General features: G+C 44.7%; 1 protein-coding gene across 3 annotated transcripts; it reads left to right on the top strand.

The window, feature by feature from the left end:
* The first annotated feature begins 301 nt into the window (after positions 1 to 301).
* On the top strand, positions 302 to 14668 carry LOC144936388 (DNA fragmentation factor subunit beta-like). 3 transcript variants are annotated; one of them, XM_078863438.1, is made up of 8 exons: positions 302 to 774; positions 2869 to 2998; positions 4425 to 4604; positions 6332 to 6411; positions 11081 to 11251; positions 12164 to 12264; positions 12390 to 12469; positions 13685 to 13760. In XM_078863438.1, exons 1-7 carry the CDS (start codon positions 649 to 651, stop codon positions 12421 to 12423), a joined length of 822 nt encoding a protein of 273 aa, XP_078719564.1. In that variant the 5' UTR covers positions 302 to 648; the 3' UTR covers positions 12424 to 12469; positions 13685 to 13760. The 3 variants fall into 3 exon arrangements, with proteins under 3 accessions (XP_078719564.1, XP_078719563.1, XP_078719565.1); XM_078863437.1 differs by lacking the exon at positions 12390 to 12469 and having other exon boundaries at positions 303 to 774; positions 13685 to 14668; XM_078863439.1 differs by lacking the exons at positions 4425 to 4604; positions 12390 to 12469 and having other exon boundaries at positions 303 to 774; positions 13685 to 14668.
* Positions 14669 to 23094: the final 8426 nt, after the last annotated feature.

The raw sequence follows: 23094 nt of genomic DNA on the forward strand, positions 1-23094 counted from the left end.
ACCCACCCGCAGCCCCCCCCCACCCACAGCTCCACCCACCCGCAGCTCCCCCGCCCCCGAACCTCCCCCCCCACCCACCCGCAGCTCCCCCCCCACCCGCAGCACCCCCCACCCGCACCTCCCCCCCACCCACCCGCAGCTCCCCCCCACCCACAGCTCCCCCCCACCCAAAGCTCCCCCCCCACCCACCCGCAGCTCCCCCCCACCCACAGCTCCCCCCCCCCACCCACAGCTCCCCGTGGTGAAGACTTCCGCACTCTGGACTCACTTCCTTCCCCCTTTTTGGGTTTTGCTTTCGGTTCACTTCGCTCCCCTCGCAGGCGCTCCCGGTCTGTGTGGTTTGCGTGGTGTGTGTGGAGTGGTGTGAGGTTTGCGTGGTGTGTGTGGTGTGCGTGGTGTGTGTGGTGTGGTGTGCGTAGTGTGGTGTGCGTGGTGTGGGGTGTGTGGTGTGTGGTGAGGTGTGTGAGGTGTGCGTGGTCTGGTGTGGTGTGTGTGGCGTGTGTGGGTGTGAAGGCTGTAACGGCACGACACGATACTCGCCACTTAGACCATCAACGACCTGCCTCTGTATCAGTAACATCTCACGAACACCATCCCCCCCACCACCCAAACCACTACCACCACCCACGCGTCGGGTCCGAGTTTGCGATGGATGGGGACTCTCCCCGCATGTTCAGGGTGCGGGTCCCGTCAGACGCTCAGAGATTCGGCGTGGCGGCCGTCAGCCTGTACCAGCTGCTTACTAAAGCAGCGAGGAAGCTGAAGCTCGCAGAGGTGAGTTGTGTGAATGGAGGAGTATTAGTTTGTTCAGTTCATCCTGGAAAGTCCCATCACGAGAGAGAAACGGGCACGTTTTTTGTTGTTGCCCGTATTTAACCGGCTGTACGCCGTATGGAGCTGAACACGAAATGCCCCTGTACAAGAATACGGGTGAGCCGTGTGGGTTGACAGCTCTGCTGCTGTCTAGATGGTTACTTGCTTCGAGAGCTGGGTCCCTTCCCCACGTGCTGGCACGCAGCCCCCCCCCCCTCACCTGTGAACAATCTGGGGAGTGCGCCGAGTATTTTGCTCGGTTGAGATCATCCGTGCGAGTCGTCCTTCGCGTGCAGCACAGGGCTTCAATGAAGCTAGGGGAAAACTCAAACGAAACCAAAGTTAACGGTAAAAATGCTTCGCCATCACTGATGGTGAAGTATGGTGAAACAACCCCAAATCGGGACAAGTCATTGACTTGTGAAGTGGATGGTCCTTTACGAGCCGGTTATAAAAAAAATCGAATTACATTTATATAGGGCTTTTCATCAAGGATCTAATCATAAAATAATATAAATACCATTGGAACCTCATTTGCCAGTAAAAAATATGATAATTGTTTTTTTACCCTTCCATCTGGCAACAAAACTGACACCTTTTTTTACAAGGAGTCATGTTTGCATAGACCACAATACCTGCAGACAATGCAAACAAAAAACATAACTGATAATGTGCACTGTCCTTGAAGTTGATTGGTCCACACCCGAGACAGCTTTCCTTAGAGCCTAGTCTCACATGGGTTGGACCAGATGACGCCAAAAGGCGCACAACTCAAAGACAATGCACCATCAGAGTATGAGAGCTCGGGGTAAGCATTGTGTCAGTTTTATTGCCAGATGGAAGGCTAAAAAAACCAATTATATTTTTACTGGCAAATGAGGTTCCAATGGTGTAAATGCTTACCCCGAGCTTTCATACTCTGATGGTGCATTGTCTTTGAGTTGTGCGCCTTTTGGCGTCATCTGGTCCAACCCATGTGAGACTAGGCTCTAAGGAAAGCTGTCTCGGGTGTGGACCAATCAACTTCAAGGACAGTGCACATTTTCAGAGTTATGTTTTTTTTTGCATTATGTCTGCAGGTATTGTGGTCTATGCAAACATGACTCCTTGTTAAAAAGGTGTCAGTTTTGTTGCCAGATGGAAGAGAAAAAAACCAATTATAATATAAATATTTTTTTTTATTACTAAAAGAATTAAACATTTAATAAGCGGAAGCATATAAATGATAATTGGTTTTTTTTTACCCTTTATCTGGCAACAAAACTGACACCTTTTTTTACAAGGAGTCATGTTTGCATTGACCACAATACCTGCAGTCAGAATGCAAACAAAAAACACAACTCTGATAATGTATGCACTGTCCTTGAAATTGATTGGTCCACACCCGAGACAGCTTTCTTTAGAGCCTAGTCTCACATGGTGTTGGACCAGATGACGCCAAAAGGTGCACAACTCAAAGACAATGCACCATCAGAGTATGAGAGCTCGGGGTAAGCATAAAAAGGTGTCAGTTTTGTGGCCAGATAAAAGGGTCAAAAAAACAATTATCATATTTTGCTACTGGAAAAGGAGGTTCCAATGGCATATAAATGATGTGTTATAATATGCTGTGCTTAAGACATTTACTCGTCGACATATTCTGCTTGTTAAGAGACTGGTTTTACATCATATGTGCCCCTTAAATGTGCACCTTTGATTAGCACGGTTGGCTATGGAGGTGTGAAAGAAGTTCAACATGCCAACGAATACACCATAGGTGGAACTACAGTAGATATTTTCGTGCAATACTGCACACACACCATGTCCACAAAATGCTTAGCCTTTGAGCATTATGAAAACAACCATCAAAGGTTCCTGAATAACCGCACTGTGGTCCTCTGGTCTTAATGTCACCCATCATATACATTTGAGAAAAGTGACCCGACTGACATACAGCAGCAGTGATAGAGAGATGCAGCTATATACCGGTTTCAGCCTTATTAGAACTCATCAGTACAATGAAGTCACAAATTGTTATTGTAGTAATGACGCCCCCCCCCCCGCCTTTGTTTCCAGAGAAGGGATGGGCCTCTGCGTGTCTGCTTGGAGGAGGATGGGACAGAGGTGGGGGATGAGGAGTATTTTTCTGTGCTTGACAGGAATACCTGCCTGGTTATTTTAAAACATAACGAGCGTTGGACAGGAGGTGAGTGTACCTAGCACACACCATAACATCCACACAGACATGGGCGGTTTGCAATTCATTTTTATTAGGCCTTTGGCAAACAACAGGTTCAACATACAAAGCGTCCTATGTTAGGTTGAACAACTGTTTGGTGATGCTGCTACAAGTTGGCAGTAGCTACACAAGTACAACAAAAAAAAACCGAAACACTCTTCATGAACCCTGCCTTGAAATAAAATACAGTATAGTCCCTCGGTTAGCGTTTTTAATCCGTTCCACGAAAACTACTGTTAACTCAAATAACACTTAATCGAATTCACTTGTAAGTTGAAAAATAATTTTAAAAAATAACTTGAGTCTGCAAGAGAGCTGTTTCCACTGCCAAGACAAACAACGTAATGTAAACAAAGCCAATCGAGGTATAAACGCTCATAAATGGACATCGCTGATTGGCTGAGGCATGCACAACTCCACTTACGAGCGCTCTGATTGGCCAAAATTGGTGCCCGCGTGCACAACGTCAACGTACCGTTATTCACATTTCTAACGTTAGTCAAAACTCGAAACCATGGGAGGCGAAACGTTATCCGAAAAACCGTGAACCGATGTCACTGTTAACTGTACTGTATAGACAGTCATCGACTTATGAACACCCCACTTACGAACACCCAGGAAAACGAACCAGCTTCTATAAAATGTATTTTTAACATCAACTTAAAACGTAAACTCGGACTTTCAAACTGAACCGCAGGACTATTTTGTGCAGCGGAGCGATCCTCCGCGATGTGTCATGAGTCAGCCTCGTGCTGGGAGTGTTTGTGTGCGCGCACATCAGAATCAGAAAGGGTTTTATTCGCCATGAAAGTTTGCACAAACAAGGAATTTACCAGAGGTGGGACAAAGTCATTGTTATGCAAGTCCAAGTCGAGTCGCAAGTCATCAAATTCATGACTCGAGTCTGACTCGAGTCCAAGTCACATGACTCGAGTCCACATCTCATAGGTGGGACAAAGTCATTGTTATGCAAGTCCAAGTCGAGTCGCAAGTCATCAAATTCATGACTCGAGTCTGACTCGAGTCCAAGTCACATGACTCGAGTCCACACCTCTGGAATTTACTATGGCAGGAAGGTGCATACATTCAACATGTAGGAATCTTTAAAACTTAAATAATTCGTATACAGTCTAACTATACTAAAATTACAAAGTCTAACTAATACTCAGGGGCTAAAGTATGTGACGTCGGGTGACATCATCGTTGTTGGCATGAGATGTAAATAATCAAAACATCTGAAAATCCCCCCAAAAATCTGATATAATCTATAAAAATCGTAAATGTGATTTTTCTTTTCATCCCGAACTCTTTTGTAAGGGCGACCTGGCTTGTAAAATTGAGTCTCTACAGACCTGCATCTAACAGCTATGCATTGTGTTTTTTTGTGCCTCAGTGGGTGTGCATGCCGTGTCTCATGCAATGGTTCATTTTGAAAGATGCACACACGACGTGCTTGAAATTTTTCGGAATGATCCTAATGGAAAGTTCACAAATATCTTAAAGAATTTTCTAAATTCCATTGAAGACTGCTCGGAAAGGGAATCCCGACAAGATGACCCTAAGTGGTTTGAAGGTGGGTGCCATTGTGTGCACTTGTGAATTCAAACAGAATTCCCACTATGATATCACTCTACTACTCACCCCTCATATCACAGCAACTGTGTAGACTAAAGGTCAAAGGAGCTGCGCTGTCCGAGGTGCTGTCTTCCTAGGGAGGCCCAGATAGTCGTGGTGGTTACACCGTTACTGGTCTGGCAAAGAGTGGGGGGTGAACACCGGCGGTCGAAGATGCACGAGCTCCCTTAGTGGCAGGGGGGTCACTGCGGTCAGTGAGCGTTTGATGAGAATGAGGTTGAGGGCAATATTTTCGGTGCCCCTTGTCGCTGTCTACGCTCTCCACCGAGGTCGGTGATCTTGAGGAAAAGGAAACCTATGTAGGCTCCACCCCCCCAGATGCCCGTTAGTGTGGATAATTTATACCGAGAGGACTGCCTTTGAGATGTGTATCAAACCACTGTGGGTCAGGGACCAAGGATAAGAAGGCAGCCTCACTTTTAGACTTTGCAATGTCCAGGCAGCTGAGAATTGCAGGGTTCACTGGTTCCAATGGCCTGATCTGCATCGCTGGACATTGAATCTACGATTCCGGCAGTGCAGAGAAGGACATCGATCACTTTCTCGTGGGTGCCCACCGGAAGCTCTTGCACACCTGCAGGGTCTTCAGGAGTGCGGTTTTTACTACATCGTAGGCTGCTCATAGCAAACCCCAAGGCTCCCCTAAAAGTCCCAGAGGATCGAATGTCGGATGCCACGCAGGTTTAAAGCCTGCACAGTTGTTGTGAGCCACCCTCATGCGTTAAATAAGAGTTGTATATGCTGCCGTGTGGGGCTACGTTGCCAGCAGAGGGCAGCGCAGGAAAAAAAAAGCCCAGCACCACAAAGTATGGTAAAAAACGCCATGTGGGAGGAGGCTCTCATAAAGCAGTGGATTGACAATATATCACCGTTATCTTCCTCGCCTGGTGTATGCAGGCCCGGGGTTCAATCCAGACCCTGGTGCCTGTATATTTAAAGTTTGCATGTTCTCCTCCGTGTTCGCGTGGATTTTTTCTCCGGGTCTTCTGGTTTTTCCCTCCACATTTAGAAACATGCATAAAGACTATTTTGATTATATTCTTGGTTCTTTCGGTAAAGTCACGTAGAAGGGAAATAATAAAATAATACAAATACAACAATAAAATGAAACTCTCAGGACAATTAGGACAGCTCTGTTTCTTCACCTGAGGACGGCTGCTTGCGTTGTGGCCGAAACGTCGTGAGAATTTAATTTTATTATGTTTTATTTTTATTATTTTATTATTTCCCTTCTACGTGACTTTACCAAAAGAACCAAGAATATGAATCCCTGCAGTCACGAAAGTTTTAAATCGAAACTATTTAGATTATTTTGCTGCTATAAATGTCCAAATGATGGCCCACTTTGTTGAGCTACCATTTGTAGCCAGGTCGCTTCTGAAATCAGTTAATACCTCAGTGGCTTTTTCTAATAGAGTGGGGATGGTTTAGTTTTATTTGTATGTGTTTGGGTAATTTGTTTACCTTTATTGTACTTTGCACTCATATCATGTTCTTGTATTTTTTTGTTGTTACAACGTTCATACCCGCCCATACTGGACATCTGTGAAAAAGAGCTTAATAGCTCATCGAATTCCTCCAGTATAAATAATTAATCTGATCTTGTTATGTATGCTAACAGCCACCTCTAATATGGATGTTCGTGTACATTGTGTGTGTGCCCAGGTGTGGAGAACCGCTTCAAGCATAAGCGGGAAGAGATGCGCCACCGCTGCAAAACGCGGATGCGGGGTTACTTAAGCGACGTACGTCTGTGCTGTACACGTATTTCATAATGCAGTTAAAGCCTCTCTATCCGCAAGGGTTACGTTGTTGAAAACGCTCACAAATGCAGAAACCTTGATCTGATGGGAAAATAGGGATTACGTTCATGGTACGAGTGAACGTAGGGGGGAAATTATGAATGCTTAATAACATTTACTAGAATACGTAAATAAATAATATATTATAAAGAACTACATGGGTTTGTGGTTATTACCGATGATGATTTGACGACAATGGAGGTGGTGGTGGTGAGGATGACTCCACGGGAGATGCAGGTGCTTGATAACAATGCACAGTTATCATTTGAGCACTCTGGGGAGGTAGCGTTCGCCGCAACACTTTCCCTGCTTGCATTCACATCCTTCTCAACGGAACTCACAGTCGACTCATTCATACCAAAATGTATAAACGAGTCGACTAAGTACATGTAAAGTAAAGATGCACAATAGCGAGTTCAAAACGGGATCACTGCGAGACTGAGGATGAAGTGGGCAGCCGAGAGGGCTTCCTTAATCTTTGCAGACCGTCTCAAATGTAACAACATTCTGCGCGCACCTCCCTGGTGTCGTTGGTCCGGCACTACATATACTCGCGAACACTGGAGCTCGGCCGGTCACGAATAGGGAATCAACATACATTTAGTGAATCCAGAACTCGCGCATAGCGAGGGTTTGTAGATGTAAAGGACGACTCTACCACGTGGTTAACAAATGGCTTGTTATTTGAAGCCAGTTACGTGACTCGTGTGGCATAGAGTCCCAAGTGAGCCCCGATCTGCCGTGGCCGATTCCTTATATCCCCAGCCTCCTCACGCCTGTGGTTCTCAAACTTATTTTGCCATCGGGCCACTCAGCCCCCCCCAGCCCTGGTGAGAAAATGCGTTCACTTATCACCAGTAATACAAAATCATTCATGTTACCAGAACATTTGTTTTTAAACGCAGCTATAAGTTTTTTTTATCATAGGGTTAGGGTAGTTTACGTAACCTAATTTTTTCAATGAAATATTATTCACAAAATATTAATTAGGATGTCCGAAACAAAAGGTTATAATAAACATTGAAATTATTGTCCAGATCAATCTGCGTTTGCATCACAGCCACTGCGGACCACCTGGAGGACCACTGAGGGCCACCGGTTGTCCGGGGAGGGACCACCACACTCTGAGAACCACTGCCCTAGACCAACGTAAACCCGAATTTCCCCCAACAGGTCTCCAACCAACTCTCCCTTTTGTCCCTGAATTTCTTGCGCTTTGGTTTCCTTCAAACGGTTCCACCAATCGGCGCCTCCTGCTCACGGCTACTAGTCCAGTGTCCGTGCGCAATCCTGGGCAGCCATTCGCATGAGTCGAAGCTCTCAGTCGAACGTCTCAGCCGTGGCGGCTTAACCAAGGGGGCAAAAAAACGTGACGCATTTGAACAGCAAGGCTGTCAGTTTATTGTGTATGCTACAACGGGTGTAACTGAGGTGTGCTTAAGGCATGAGGATGTTTTCCAATATTTTTGGATTAATCTGAAGAATCCAAATGTTGGGCCTTGATATTAATTAACAGATTCGATTTTTTTTTATCCTAAAGTTGATGTCGTGGCGTTTCATCACTTCCCAGGTGTCATGTCCATGCTTTCTCAATTTGCTGTGAGACATGACATCACTTTAGCTTCAATCATTCAAATTATACAATTTTGTGGATTAAAAAAATTGTTTTACCGATGAAACTGAATATTACTTCTTATATATGTGACTAGCTTGTTAGCCCATCCTAGGACGGAAGCTGTAGTATTAAAGATGTAAATTAACCTTTTATTGCGTGATTGTTAATTTGATTAGGAAACGTAGCACGTAAAGAAACTTTTCTAAACTTATTAAATTAAATTAAGGACTTTGGAAGATTCCTCGGTACACGATATTTTGTGTCAATCTCTTATCACTGTTCAAAAGGTTTCCCTGCAGTTGGCTATCCTTGATGAACACTTTAATCCGTTGAGGACTTTTAGATCTAGACAGAGCCATGTACAACTGGCCATGGGGAAATATGGGTCCGTTGAGATAAATATCCAAACTTTCAAAAGTCTCACCCTGCGGCTTGTTGATCGTCACCGCATATGCAGGAATTATCGGAATTTATTGTCGTTTCAGTACGAAAGGAAGCGTGGCGTCACTTAGAGCGAGGTCGATTCTCGGGGTGAAGACGATTTCGCCTCGGTTGCAAAGGCGATCAATCTCTGTGGATGTATAATTTGAAAAAACCCTTAACTTCACTTTAGCACTGTTTTAAAATCACCTGAAACTGTTAACGGAAAATGTATCTTCACCGATGGACGCTTGATAGCGAAGAGTGAAGAAAGTAGAGTACTGATACTGTCTGAAGTAACTTAGCAAATAACGAAGACCAAAGAGAAGCATTCGAGTTACGAATAAATTGATCAGCGTATAATTGTATTTTGTCTAAATGTATTGGCAGGGAATATTGGAAAAAAGAATGTCATAAAACACTTCACTGCAGCACTGTATTAATGGCAGTGAATGTTGCACAAAAGGAAGCCATAAAACACCTCGCAGCATTTGACCGCAGCACTGCATTAATGGCAGTGGTTGTCGCACGCAACTAAGTCATGAAACACGTGACATAACGTCACAGTAGCACCGTCTTTAACGGGCGTTCAATTACTTGCAATCCACTGCTCTGATACTTGCTGATCTTCCGCTTTCGCTCGCTGGGGTTGAAAACAATTGGAGCTCGATACAATGTCTGCCAAGTAGCAGAGAAATGTTTATTGTAGCATCATTTGGAAGCGTAAAGTAGACTTGCCTTTTGTTGGACGTGCCGAAGAAATAAATGAAGGCACCAAACGCACTGCGATGCGGCATATATTTTTTTATTGCCTTCACTTTCTATTAAGATACAAAAATCAAAAGCGAATTTGCGTAATTTTTTTTATAGCCGCTCGACCTTCTGCGTTAGTCACAGAATGCAGGCGCACGTGAATAATAATGAGGGGGGGGGGTGGCATGTGAAGTGATGTCACGCGTGGGACACACATCCTTGATTGACTCGTGATATTAGTTGCTGCTTTGATTTCCTTATTCGCTTTACTTTCCATAAATAAGATCAAAATGAAAGGTAATTTGCGTAAACAAATTTTCGTTTCCGCTCTACCTTCATGTGGAGTGACGTCACCCGTTCATGATTATTAATGAGGGGGGCTGATCGACGTGGAGTGACGTCACGCATGTTACACAGACATTCTTGGCCCATATGAGTAATTATTAATATTTTACGGTATTGCGTTATGTTTAGGACATAAAAAAATAAGAGTCATTGAAAGCTTAATCATTTAAATCCAAAAATGAATATCAAATATACCAAATTGGGCCTTCAAATCCAGAAATCCAATGTAAACTTTTTTAGGTCCAAACACTCATCCTTAATGGGTACATATATTTCATACATCCGTAGGATGCTTCGTAACATTTTGCAATTTCTGCTGACAACCCACAGTAAATCCAGTCTTGCGTTTTATCACTAACCTACAAGTTTGAGGTTCTTTCAAAGTTAACAGTGTTTATTTTTTTCATTCCTTTCCATTTTCTCAAGCGATTTCTTTCCATTTATCCTACAAGGTAAGAGACCGATGAGAAAATAATAAGTCTAAGGATAAAATCGTCAGAAATATAAAATTAACTAACAAGCATGACAAATAAGACTTCAACTTATAGTGAACATGCTTGTAACGGTTAACCGACCCGCCATGATTCAGTGCATTGTCACGATTTGGGATCAATATTAAGTTTTTTAAAGTTATGTTAGTTTCATTGGAACCATCCCATTTGATTTACAGGAAGGTCTCGGGGTACGCGTGGGTTAGGTTTCGTGTCCTCCCGTGAGTATTTTTTTCTGGGTCCTCCGGTTTTCCCTCCACATTTATAAACGTGCATCTCTAGTATTTGGCTGCTATAAATTCCCACTTGATAAGCCACTTGAGCTGTCATGTGTGGCCACTTTACTTCTGAAAAAGAGCTGTATAGCTCAGTGGGCCTTATCTGGTAAAATAAAAATATTAATATGTGTATCCTACAGTGAGTATAACCGTCAAGCCGTGTGCAGTCGGGTAGAGTGTGGGTGCTCCAACCTCACTGTCGTCTGTCTGGTCAGCATGGAAGCCAAGGATAAACGCACCCCTCTAAAGCTCCCTCTCGGAGAGGCCCTTTCATTAACAATGGGGTGTTATCAAGCAATTGCAGGGCTGCGCCTTTACCCTTTACACAAATGATGAAATATTGTATTTATGAGCGTGGGAATCAACAATATGTCAAGTAATTCTTACATGCCATAGCGCTTAAGGAAAGCAAGGCAAAGGAATATATGGCCATATCAAACAGTGTAATTATCAACAGTGGCATATAATTACAGCAAGTTCATCGATAAGGCAAGTCCTCATCTCATTGTCGGTGAAATATTGCAGTGAATTTTGGTGGGTAAGGGAAGTTATTTTGTTGCAAATCAAGCATAACTATAATTAGCATTGTGATGGTTTAATGGTGCCCTGGTGGCTTTGCTTACGAATTATTATTACTGTAACTTGGGAAAAAGGTGAAATGTTTGCCATGGAATGTTTTTGTTTAACTTTATTTCTTTTTTGCTTCTAAGGCAGTCGCATATAAAAATAAAGTTCCAATGGAGCACCAGAAGAGATACGAGGAGCTGCTTCAGCTGATAAAGAATGAGTTGAAGACGCAATGCTTCAATCAGGATTACTTCGATAGGTCTGCTGCTGTGGAAGTGCGGTTATGTGACAACAATGGACAATTCTCTTGCCAGGTGCGTGGCAGTCTCTTTTTACTTGGCTACATGACTGGTAATTATTTGCATTATATCACCATAATAATATATCGATAACGGGATGACTAATCATGTAATTGCAGTTATTGAAAACTGTGTAATAAATGCAGTACTCGAGTTTTATGAAGCAGGAATTTCAGAAAAAGTTGCCCAGATTACATTAAGGCTTTGAAATCACTGCCATATGAAGGCATGTTTTATGCACATATACCCAACAATGATCCACAGAGATGCAGTAGTGGCCAGGTCGCTACTGAAAAATAAGTGACTACCTCACTGGGCTTTGCTTGGTAGGATGGGGATAGTTTAGTTGTATGCGTTTGGGTGATTTGTTTACCTTTCTTGTACTTTGCACTCCAATCATGTTTTTGTATCGTTTGTAAGGGCAAAGCACACTGCATAATTAAATGGGGAAAAGTCCGTGAAATGGTGGGTAAGAGGAACATGGATGAATAGATGATAGGTGAGAAAATGATAGATGGTAGATGAGAAGATTGTGGATGAGATGGTAGATGAGAAGATGGTAGATTGGAAAATAGATAAGAAGATGGGTGAGAATATGATAGGTGATTAACAATGGGAGTATGAGAGCAGCAAACACAAACGGTAGCTCCCAGGAGCCATAATGCACGATAGAGTCAAAAGCATTAAAACAAGTGTAAGTATGTTATTACACAGACCTATATAGCAAACACAATATCTTTCACCACAGGAGGAATAGAATTTCCCAGATAATGTTTTTTCAGATGTCACTAAAGAAGAAGTCAACGCCGTCTTTTGGTGGCATGAACAATGCCAAGAGGAATTACTGCTCATGGTCAAATCAAATACCGGAGGACGAGGTTACCCATATTTGATGGGAGGTGGTCTAATTTTTCTCCACATTTTCAGGGTGCATATAATAAACAAGACTGTCAATATCAGCACAAGATAAACCCATACGCCAACTGGGAGAGCAGAATACAATTCAGCGTCTGGAACCTAGACCACCGGTATGTCCCTGCACCCACCCATAACAGTAACTTTCTTGCTCGCATTCACTTCAATCAAACACAATTGCGAGTCGGAGAAGTAGTGACCATGTGTCGTAACCACGTGAGAGGAATTGTGCGTACAGATGCAGGACAGGAGCACGTCAGTGGCGCTGGTAGCCTATAAAGCAGCTTATATTCGATGGTGTCTACGACTGGAAAATAAGTAAGTCCTACGGGGAGAAAAGACAGTCATCGGAGTTAGAGAACGTGATAAAATGGTGCATGCAACCCATATTGGTTATCATTATGGGGACCATGTTGAGTGCAATTGTTTGATAGTGTAGTGCGATTGGCACTTTTCAATATTTTAAATAGTGGAGGTTTTTAAAAGTGTAAAAAGAGTTTGGAGTAAAGTATAAATGCCTTCAAACTTATGGTAATGGTGTATGGGTAGTGAGACAATACCAAGAGTTATAGAGGGGCGACTTCCAAACGGAAGTCTCGCAAGATGCAAACAGGTGAAGGCGACGCTGCAATAATGTGGAATAAATAGATGCAAGGAAGAAATTACATGCGCAGTTAATGGATGGCAGAGGGATTTGTGTTGTGGTCAAGTATTACGAGGTGTGGCACAGAGATTAAGGATAAAACAGACTTCCAGTTCACCAGCATGCCTTGTACTAAGGGTCTGTAGAGTACCGGCAAATAAGTAACTGAATCTTTAACAAGTAAATACATATATCATCCGAAGGCAGGTTGACTGATACAGTGTATAAGGACTGAAGATTGAAATTTTCAGTTAACATTGTTAATAATTAGGAATCAAATTTGGTGTTAATAGTGGGATTTTACGTTTTAGTGAGATTCCTATATCTCATTTCAGAGGATTAGGGTATTGTCGGTGAAAGCTGAGGATAAGGGCATATTAAGCCTAATAAGATTGTGTCCATTGAAGCATGACGATTAATTAGAGAAGATTAATATGGTAATACAACGTATTAGGAGTTGATATTTTGTAGAAAATCACCAATCAGGAAGCAAACAGAAGTTCGTGATTGCTATTATGTATTTTGATGTTCGTATACAGTATGGTGCACCACGCCCCCCCCTGGCGATTTTAAGAGTCGTCACATTCCATGATCACGATGCCATCGAGATTCCATTCTTGTTGTTTACATTGCGGTGAATGTAGCCGCCACTGGTGGCTGCAGGGATAAAGTGAACCATTGACATACAAAATACATTTTTAGATACACGAGTCAATACTTCTGAGTTGAATAATAAATAATAATCGGTGCATCATTACACCCCTGCTCTGCAGTGTTGTTGTTGCCTTGCAGTGGTGAGGTCATAGCTGTGTGTGTGTTGTATATCCTATACTCAACGTGCAGTGTTGTTGTAATGCCCTGTGGAATTGTGTGGCCCACTGGATGTGCAGGATTGAGAAGTCCCGTGAGGTGCTGCCCAGCTTGAAGATTGCATTGGAACAGTCGAACGGTCGACAGATCAACTGGAGATATTTTTATGGGCTTTTATTCACTCGGGAAAACCTTAAACTAGTAGACATCGTGTGTCATGACAAGACGTGCCACAAACTCAAATGCAGAAAACTAAAATTTTACGTGCAGTAAAATTATCTCATTTTGAGTCACGTGGGAGAAGGGGAGTTTTTTGGGAAGTGTGTGAATTGAAAGGGTACAAAAGAGAAATGACGGAGATACATTCGTGTGGACCTTATCTTATCTAGGATTTTATACAGCGCTTTTGTGAATGCGCTTTACAAAAATGGCTAATGGGGAAAAGGTTTGAGTGTTGGGGAGGGGATGGCAAGGAAGGGCGATGATAGGGAAAGGGAGGGGTGAATTTAGGAGAGAGAAGGCTGGTGAAGGTTTTCAGGACGAGGACAGGAAGTAGTAGAGGGATACGCTATTGAAAAATAAATAAATACTTTAAAAAAAACACGCTTTAATGAAATGTACCGTACTCGTAATGGCAGAACTCCACGACTCCAGGAAGTGGCCCCGCAGCTTGCCATAATGTAAGGGACCGTGGTGATTGACAGGAAACGTGAGTTGAGCGTGGACAATTAGACCCGTAAAAAATAATGTAAAAAAATATATTTGACATTTTTTATGATAAAATATAGTATTGTCATCAGTATGACTTACCTATACCAAGTTTGCAGTCGATACGACATTGGGAAGATGGTTGAAATAGAATTACAAGATTTGAGGATACGACAACAGACGGAGTGAGTTAAATAAAAGCGTGTAAAAAATTAACCCGTAAAAACAAAGTTTTTCACTATAAATCCTTTATATGCGTGGCGGCTAGAGTCCTCTCGTCCTCTGGCTTGAGATGGCTGCCACCTATGGGTCAGATGATTGCCTGCCACCATTAAGCAATTGGTAATGAAATATAATTTTTTTTTTCCTAAGTGTAAAATTTTGGGAAAAAAATTTCACAAAAATAAATTGTCACGCACAACGAGTCTGTGGGCAAAATGTCAGCTCGATTGGATCACGGGAAGTGGGTTAAAAAACGACCGAAAGATTTGCATGGTCGTAAGCGCGCAAGCAAGCAAGTGAACTTAATATAAAGGATTTAATAAAAAGATAAGTCTTAAGGGAGGAACGAAAAACGTGACTGAGCACAGGTATGAGGGGTGTAGTGAGGGACCAGAGAGATTGTGAATGCAGGTGGCTAGATGGGACCTAATAAGAAATAAGAGAAGCGAGATAGGGTGCGGCAGAACCATGAAGCAATTTTTAAACAAGTGTAATAAACGACTTCCACGACACGTTGAGACTTGCATCCTTTATGAGTTATGATTGCTCGGCTCCGCACTCTCTTCAGATGGTCACCCTCTCTCTCTCTTGCTGCATGCACGCGCTCTCTTCTCCTCCGTTTCTGCGCAGCTTCCCTCGCTCTCGCTTCCCCGCGCCCCGCTAGTCGACGGCGCGCCGGGAACCGGGAGAGCTTCACCCGCGGCTGCCACGTGGTCGATGGCTGACGAGATGGCGGAGATGCAGTCCGGACCCAGGCTTCCACACCGAACCCCGAGTCCTCCTCTTGCCTCTCCTTATATCCTCCTTGGAGGAGCGAAGCCCCGCCTCTAACCACGCCCCCTTCAGAACCTTCTCGATAGTTCCCGCATGTACCCCTGAGCTCCGCCCATGAACTTTGGCCCAGATCGAACCCGTAGCCCTGATTGGCTATGACCGATGCGGCAATGCCTATGCAGCCCTCCGTATGTCGGTGTGCTCTCTCATTACACAAGGATGAGGAATTTGAATTAACAGCGGTAGTAGACGGGAAGCCAATGGAGTGTGGCAAGGAGAGCATAGGAATGGGTGTTATGTGGAAGATTAAATATTATTTGGGCCGAGGCGTTTTGAATTTGCTGGAGAAGAGCAAGGGCGTCAGCAGTTAGACCAAGAAGAAGGGAATTAGAGTAGTCGAGACGAGAAAAGATGAGGGAATGGATAAGTATTTTGGCAACGGAAATTGAGATGAAGGGGGCGAATTTAAAGAGGTAAAAGCTGACCCCAAGGTTTCGAGATTTGCCAGGTGGGCAATCGGCAGCGCAAGCAACTATCGAGTATGATGTTGTCCAGCGCCGATGTCTTATTTGGCAGCTGTGCGATGAACATCGACACCTCTGTCACTGACGTTGGTGCCAGGGTCTCGAGTTTTGCATCGGTTCCATGTTGATCAAACTCAGATGGCAGACCGGGAGTATGCCTTGCGTTCAAGTTAGAAACTGCCGTCTTGATTGTCACTTTTATTGGCGAAGAATGTTGCAAGTACTCTGCACAGATCGGGTTGACTGGTTGATTGATGGTTGGGGTGCAGCAGCCCTTCACGAAGCGCCACAGAGCACGGGGGGTCGCGAGCCGACTCATTGACGCTCAGAGCAGGCGGCTCTGTAAGCGTGTCTGACAATCTCGAAAGCAGTTTTCTTCCAAAGGCGCTCCAGCCTCCTCTGGTTCTGCTTTGCAGCGATTGCCTCCGGTGGCAGCCAGTTGCCACGTGTTCCCCGCTCTCTTTGTGCTTGTTGATCGGATGGGCACAAGTTAATCAAAAACAGCATTGATGGCATTTTATAATTTAACTGCAAATGAAACGACGGTCGATGCAGGATTTAGACACACTGATGACCAGAACTTCTTACGGAAAGCATCGTGGTCCAGTCATTTCCATTCTTGCGTATGATATATTTGTGACAGGTTGGCGAATAATCGGTAATGCCACTTTTCACATCACGGGACTGATCTGAAATACCTATGTCATTTTTTCGGTCAGACATAAGAGATCGGAATAATGTGTTGGACTCAAGAAATTGTGTGGGGAAGCAGTGGTGGTTCACCATTGATGACTAATAAATTTTACACTGGCTTAGGAGAAAGGGGAAAAAAAACACATTAAAAACATATGTAAACAAAAGGAAGACAATTTCAACAGGTTTAAAGAGATCTATTCGAGAAGGGAAATAGTTGTGCCAGTTGGAGGTGAAGTAGAATTAAACAATATGAACAGAAGCAGCTGAGGTTTGTGGGAACTTGTGGAACGTGGCAACAAGAGCACTGATGGTGGAACACACGGTATTAATTGAGGTTAACAAGAGCAAAAGGATAGCATTCATGAAGGAGGAGTAGAGGAAAAGGAAACACATTCCTGCGGAGGGAGCTGGTAGGAACGTTGGGTTGCTCGGTCAATGGCCAGGGTCAACGGCGGCGTGGTGTATTCCGCAAATATACCCGACTTTGAGGGCGGGCACAAGCCGGCGTGAGTAGGTTAAACGTTGAGTTTTATAAGGGCACCACGGAGTGACCAGCCCCTCCCCACCCAGCCCCACCCTCGTCCACCCAGCCCCTCCCCACCCTCCCCACCCAGCCCCTCCCTGCACGACGGACGGACACAATAATCCCCTGTGGGCTGGTGGAACCAGTGGGTTCCTACCAGTATCATAGAGTGGGGATATGCCACAAACGTAGCAACAGTGAAGGAAGCATGGCAATGGGCTGGCACGCTGGGAACACTGTGTATGTAGATCTGCCTCAAGTGGCCGCCTTGACAAAAACTGTGGCCTCTGGAACTAGACATGGCGAACGTTGCTTCTCTGTTGCGGCTCTGCTCATCTGCGAATTCACTCCCCCCTCATCTTTCACTGCGCTGCACCTCAGCGTTCGGTGTCGACCTTTTGTCGGAATTTTAAGACTTTTATTTGTTCTCCCGCAACTCTGTCCTTTTAAGTTCAATGTATGTGCATTACAGATTGAGTAATAATACAGGCAGACCTCGCTTAGCGCTCAAGATACGTTCCTGGAGAAGTGAGCGCGAATCGAATCGGAGCTAAAATGGGTCATTATACTATTGTATATGTGAGTATGCGTTCCCGACAGCGTTGTTTCATACGTATGAGCAATATGAGAGCTTCATTAGGGTATCGGTAACGGTGATAATACAAATGGTGAACATTTTATAATATATATTTTTATTTCGATTTAAAGCTTTCGTGACTGCAGGGATTCATCTTCTTGGTTCTTTCGGTAAAGTCACGTGGAAGGAAAATAATAAAAAAAATAAAAATAAAACATAATAAAATAATTCTCACGACGTTTCGGCCACAACGCAAGCAGCCGTCTTCAGGTATAACAAGTGAAGTATTGGAAATGACGGCAGGAAACTCCTTTGACGGGAACACACTTCTTTTATTAAATCTTGACTTGTAACGATACAACGCGTGGCCTCTCTTCTTCACAGTACGGTCACCATACAACGGTACAACTCGTGACCTCTTCTCTCCGCTCCACACTTCTCTCGACTCCCGTAGATTCTGTGCTGCTGACTCTCTGTGCTTCGTGTAGACTCCGCGCCTCTGCTACACTCTTCTCTCGTCTCGTGTAGACTCTGCGCCTCTGCTACACTCTTCCCTCGTCTCGTGTAGACTTTACGCCTCCGCTACACTCTTCACTCGTCTCGTGTAGACTTTACACATCTGGCTACACCCTCTTCAGTACCCGTCTCGTGTAGACCTTACATCTCCGGCTACACACTCTTCAGTACCTATCTCGTGTAGACCTTATCCTCTCTCTGGCTACACCGTATGCATTACTCGGCTCGTGTAGACCTTACACTCTCTCTGGCTACACCGTATGCATTACTCGGCTCGTGTAGACCTTACACTCTCTCTGGCTACACACTGTACATTACTCGGCTCGTGTAGACCTTCCTCTCTCTCTGGCTACACCTTGTACATTACTCTCCATTACTCTCCATTACTCTCCTCTCCGGGCTCTATCTCTGCACCTTCGTCTTCATTCCTAGATGGTTCCACTTCTTCCCCCTACTCCTCTGTGCATCACCTTATATATCCCTTCCTCCCGGGAGACGGAGCGGATGCGGACCTCAACGTCGGCACCGCTCCTCAGTTACCCACTCACCACGCGCTATCTCTACGATCCGTTTCCGCCCAGCGCGTGTTTCCACTCCTCGACCAATCACACCGCGCTGCCACCCGATCACTCCCTCTCAGCGCGTCACCGGCACACAGCCAATCAGCAGCACTACCCCCACCCGCGCGCTGACGCCTGCTCCTCCCCGTCAGCGCGCGTCACCACACACACACCCGTACATACGCGCTGGCACACGACGTATACCCCCAGCGCGTATCACCACTACACAAGTATTATGTAATGCAAACCATTATGTAAAGAAAACCATTTCCCATCAAGTGGGTTTCGTTCTTGAAAAGTAAATACGTAATCCGCAAACTTAAAGGCATATGGGAACACTTGGGTTTGTCTCACGGTTCTTAAGACAAAAAACCCATCCTGTTTCATGTTACCCTAGATCAGGGGTCGGCAACCAAAACAACAAGAAGAGCCATTTCTTTCCAATTCGGTACAAAATTCAGTATTTCAAGAGCCGCAATGCATCTATGTACATACGTACATATCGTCAAGAAGCAGCCCGTAAAGAGCCGCATGCGGCTCCGGAGCCGTAGGTTGCCGACCCCTGCCCTAGATCAACCCAAACATTAAACAGGAAGTATTTTGAATGAGCAAAAAATAATGGTGAACTACAGGAATACATGACCTGGGACCCGTGATGGGCCGCTTGGGAAACAATATGGGACAAGATGGCACGTGTACTCTTTTGTGGCAGCGTCGTCGCGAGTAGTACAAAAAGCTCACACAAACACGAGAATTCGGCAGAGAGATCAAGGTGGAATAAACACATCGGCGGGCGGGTGTGTTTTGTAAAAACTGCCGAGTGCCATTTGACTCAGCGTACTGAGCGTAGGTTAACGAATGTAACAAGTGAGCGCCATCTCCTGCATAATTGTGGGGTTACATTTACATACCGTCATACAGTCCACGCACTGTGAGTAGTAGGGATTCTATCTGGGGGAAAGGTGAATGGGCGGATCTAGTATGGAAGCCTCTGGAACGTTCTCGAAGGTTTCTAGAGGGGCGTGGCCAGAGGCGGGGCTTAGCCTCGGAGAAGAAAATATAAGCAGGGGGTACAGCAACGTTAGGGGTCAGTGGTTGAAGTTCGAAGAGGAGCTACCCGTCACTGCTGCCCTGCCATCTCCACCTGCCATGTGGCGTGGGGCAGCGCAGCCACGAGAGCGGGTCGGCATCCACGAGAACAAGAGGAGGTGGCTGTACCAAGATTTGAATAAATAATGCAGAAGTTACTTACCGTGTCGGAGCCACTTATTACACAAGGATGGCGGCAGGCGCTGCGTGTTCTCGTAAGTGAAAGTTTGGATTTACAGTTTTTTGGTAAAGTTTTTTCTCCAGGACAAGCACTATAACGAATTGGCATTCTATGGGGTCACGCTAAGCAAGGTCTGTCTGTAATTCAATTTATAAAGCGTCTTTCATCGAGGATCTCAAAGGGCTATCCAAAACACAGCGGCAAACGCTGAGCACAAAAATAACTTATGAAACAAATATAAATAAATGCCAATAGGCATTTTCTTAACAAATAGTTGAATCAACGGAAGTATATAAATTAGTTTTAAAAAGTTTTACAAATGTTTACGGACTCGAGAGACCCTGAGATCTCGTGAAAGAGAGTTCCAGAGTCGAGGGGCCATGTGGAAAAAAGCGCGATCGACCGAAGCCTCTGACCTGGGAACGGAAATCTGCATCCCCAGATCTTAGGGGCCTTGAAGGGACATATGGGTGCAGTGAGTCTCTAAGATAGGCTGGGACGAGGTGGTTCCGAGCTTTGTAGGTTAGCAGTATGATTGTAGACTGAATCCTATGTGAAACTGGAAGCTAATGCAGAGAGGCCAACGCAGGCGTATGTGATCTAAAGGAGGTGTTCTGATTATCACCCAAGCAGCCGCATTTTGAACATGCTGCAGATTGTTAAGCACCTTCTTAGCCATTCTAGGGAGGAGCAAGACTTTGCAAGAGTCGATGCGAGATGAAATTAAGTCATGGACCAGTTTATACAGGGAGGAACAATGTTCCACACTGCCCACCAGGGATTATTTAGCTGTCTGTCGTGCATAAATAAATATATAATACACACAGCTCTTTTATTGGTGGAGACCTTACAAACAGCTCTTTGATTGGTGGAGACCTACTGCCGGGTACGGAGAGGGGAGGTGCCTAAGGGAGGAGGGTCAGGGGAGGGGCCTAAGGAAGGGGGGAGTCAGGAGAGGGACCTGAGGGGGGGGGGTTCAGGGGAGGGGCCTGAGGGGGGGTTCAGGGGAGGGGCCTGAGGGGGGGGTCAGCGGAGGGGCCTGAGGGAGGGGGGGTCAGGGGAGGGGCCTAAGGATATGGGGGGGGGTGCTCAGGGGAGGGGCCTAAGGGAAAGGGGGTCAGGGGAGGGGCCTAAGGGGGGAGGGGCCTAAGGGAGGGGGGGGGCGATAGTTAAGGGGGCTATCTGCCTGGCTACCTAAAGTCAAGTTATCTTTTATACATACGGGTACGAACAACAGGTTCCACACTGCCCACCAGGGATTATTTGTCTGTCTGTCGTGCACGAATGCGCTGTCCAACCAAGTTCCTACCTGCCCACTCCGAAGGAACGTGTTTTGCATCTGAAGCAGAGATAAGGGACCAGATACGGAAGAGATCGATTCATGAGTAATGAATGAAAATGAAAAATGTAGAGGTATGGTGGTTATCAGGAAGAGGTGAATGAATACTTTGGAGCACTTATACTTGTGTATAGTGAAAGGCAGGTTGTAGAGGAGACTAAAACAAGGGACTAAAATGTGTTGAGAGATAACTAAAGAGGCATAATAGCCATAAGAAAACAAGAAATTGAAAAATTTCGATTTAAAGCTCTCGTGACTGCAGGGATTCATCTTCTTGGTTCTTTCGGTAAAGTCACGTAGAATGGAAATAATAAAATAATAAAAATAAAACATACGTCGTGAGAATTATTTTATTATGTTTTATTTTTATCATTTCCATTCTACGTGACTTTACCGAAAGAACCAAGAAGAAGAAGAAATTGAAAAGCCTGTGGCCCATCATAAGTATCAGTCGCAATTACAAAAGCAATGGGAGATGAAAGACTTTGTCTTACCATGGGACCTATGAAGGACATTTTCCCAAGAAGAGAATGTACGTGACGATTGGAAGAGAATTGTATAAGTGCCTTCATGTAAACAAAAAATTGATGCAAATAATAGTGGAGACTATTCAGAGCATCTCTTGAAATATATTGTAGAGACAGTAGAGCAAAGGTAAAATGGTATAAATTTGTCAAATGCATTCCGTTTGTATACCAGGGGAGGAGACCAGCGATTCCATTTGAATAATTCATTACAAGACTTGCAGGGTAGATTTTTAGGTGAGAACTGGAAATTGTATTTTTGTGAAGATAATATTTGGATGTGTACAGGGTTCATGGCCATTCAAAAGTTGGAAATATACAAAATAGGAAAATACAAACAAAACAATTGAGTTTTAAATGGGTCTCTTAAACATTCAACAATGGAAGAACTTGATAACTGTATCTGGTGAGACACTGCTTAACCAATACATACTTCACCTGGAATGGAACTTTCTACAAACAAACTGAGGGCACCCCAATGGGCTCCCCCCTATCTCCGGTTGTAACCAACGTTTTCATGGAGAAATTTGAGACTGACGCCATCCAGACTGCCACTCTACGCCCGACCTTATGGAAGAGGTACGTAGATGACACTTTTGTCATCTGGCCACATGGCCGGCCTGCTCTAGACCAATTCCTCGACCACATCAATTCCATACACCCAGCCATCAGATTCACCATGGAAGTCGAAAAAGATGGCAAGATACCCTTTTTGGATGTCCTAATTAAAAGGAGACCTGATGGTTCAATGAGCCACTCTGTCTATAGGAAAACCACCCATACGAATGCTTACCTAAAACCGGATTCCCACCACCATCCATCCCAGAAGAATTCCCTCATTAAGACTCTACACCATAGAGCCCAATGCATCTCCGACCAGGAACACATTGCCAGTGAACTCAAGCATGTACGCCAAGCTCTTAAGGCTAATGGTTACTCCGACTACACAATCCGCAAAGCCATCACTCCAACCATTAAGAAGGATCCCGTTGAGGAGCCTTTCAAAACTATCACCTTACCCTACATTGCTGGGGTCACAAAAAAGATCTCCAAAATCCTGATTAAACACAAGATCCAGGTCCGATTCAACACAGTACATAAAATCCGTCATCTGGTCCCGTCTGTAAAAGATGTGGTTCCAGACATACAGTACCCTGGCGTCTACAAACTAAGCTGCCTCTGTGGTAGCAGTTACATTGGAGAAACCAAACGACATGTCTCGGACTGCATCCGTGAACATAAAGCAGACCTGAAACA

This window comes from Lampetra fluviatilis, chromosome 16, assembly GCF_964198595.1.
Source record: "Lampetra fluviatilis chromosome 16, kcLamFluv1.1, whole genome shotgun sequence".
Lineage (NCBI taxonomy): Eukaryota > Metazoa > Chordata > Hyperoartia > Petromyzontiformes > Petromyzontidae > Lampetra > Lampetra fluviatilis.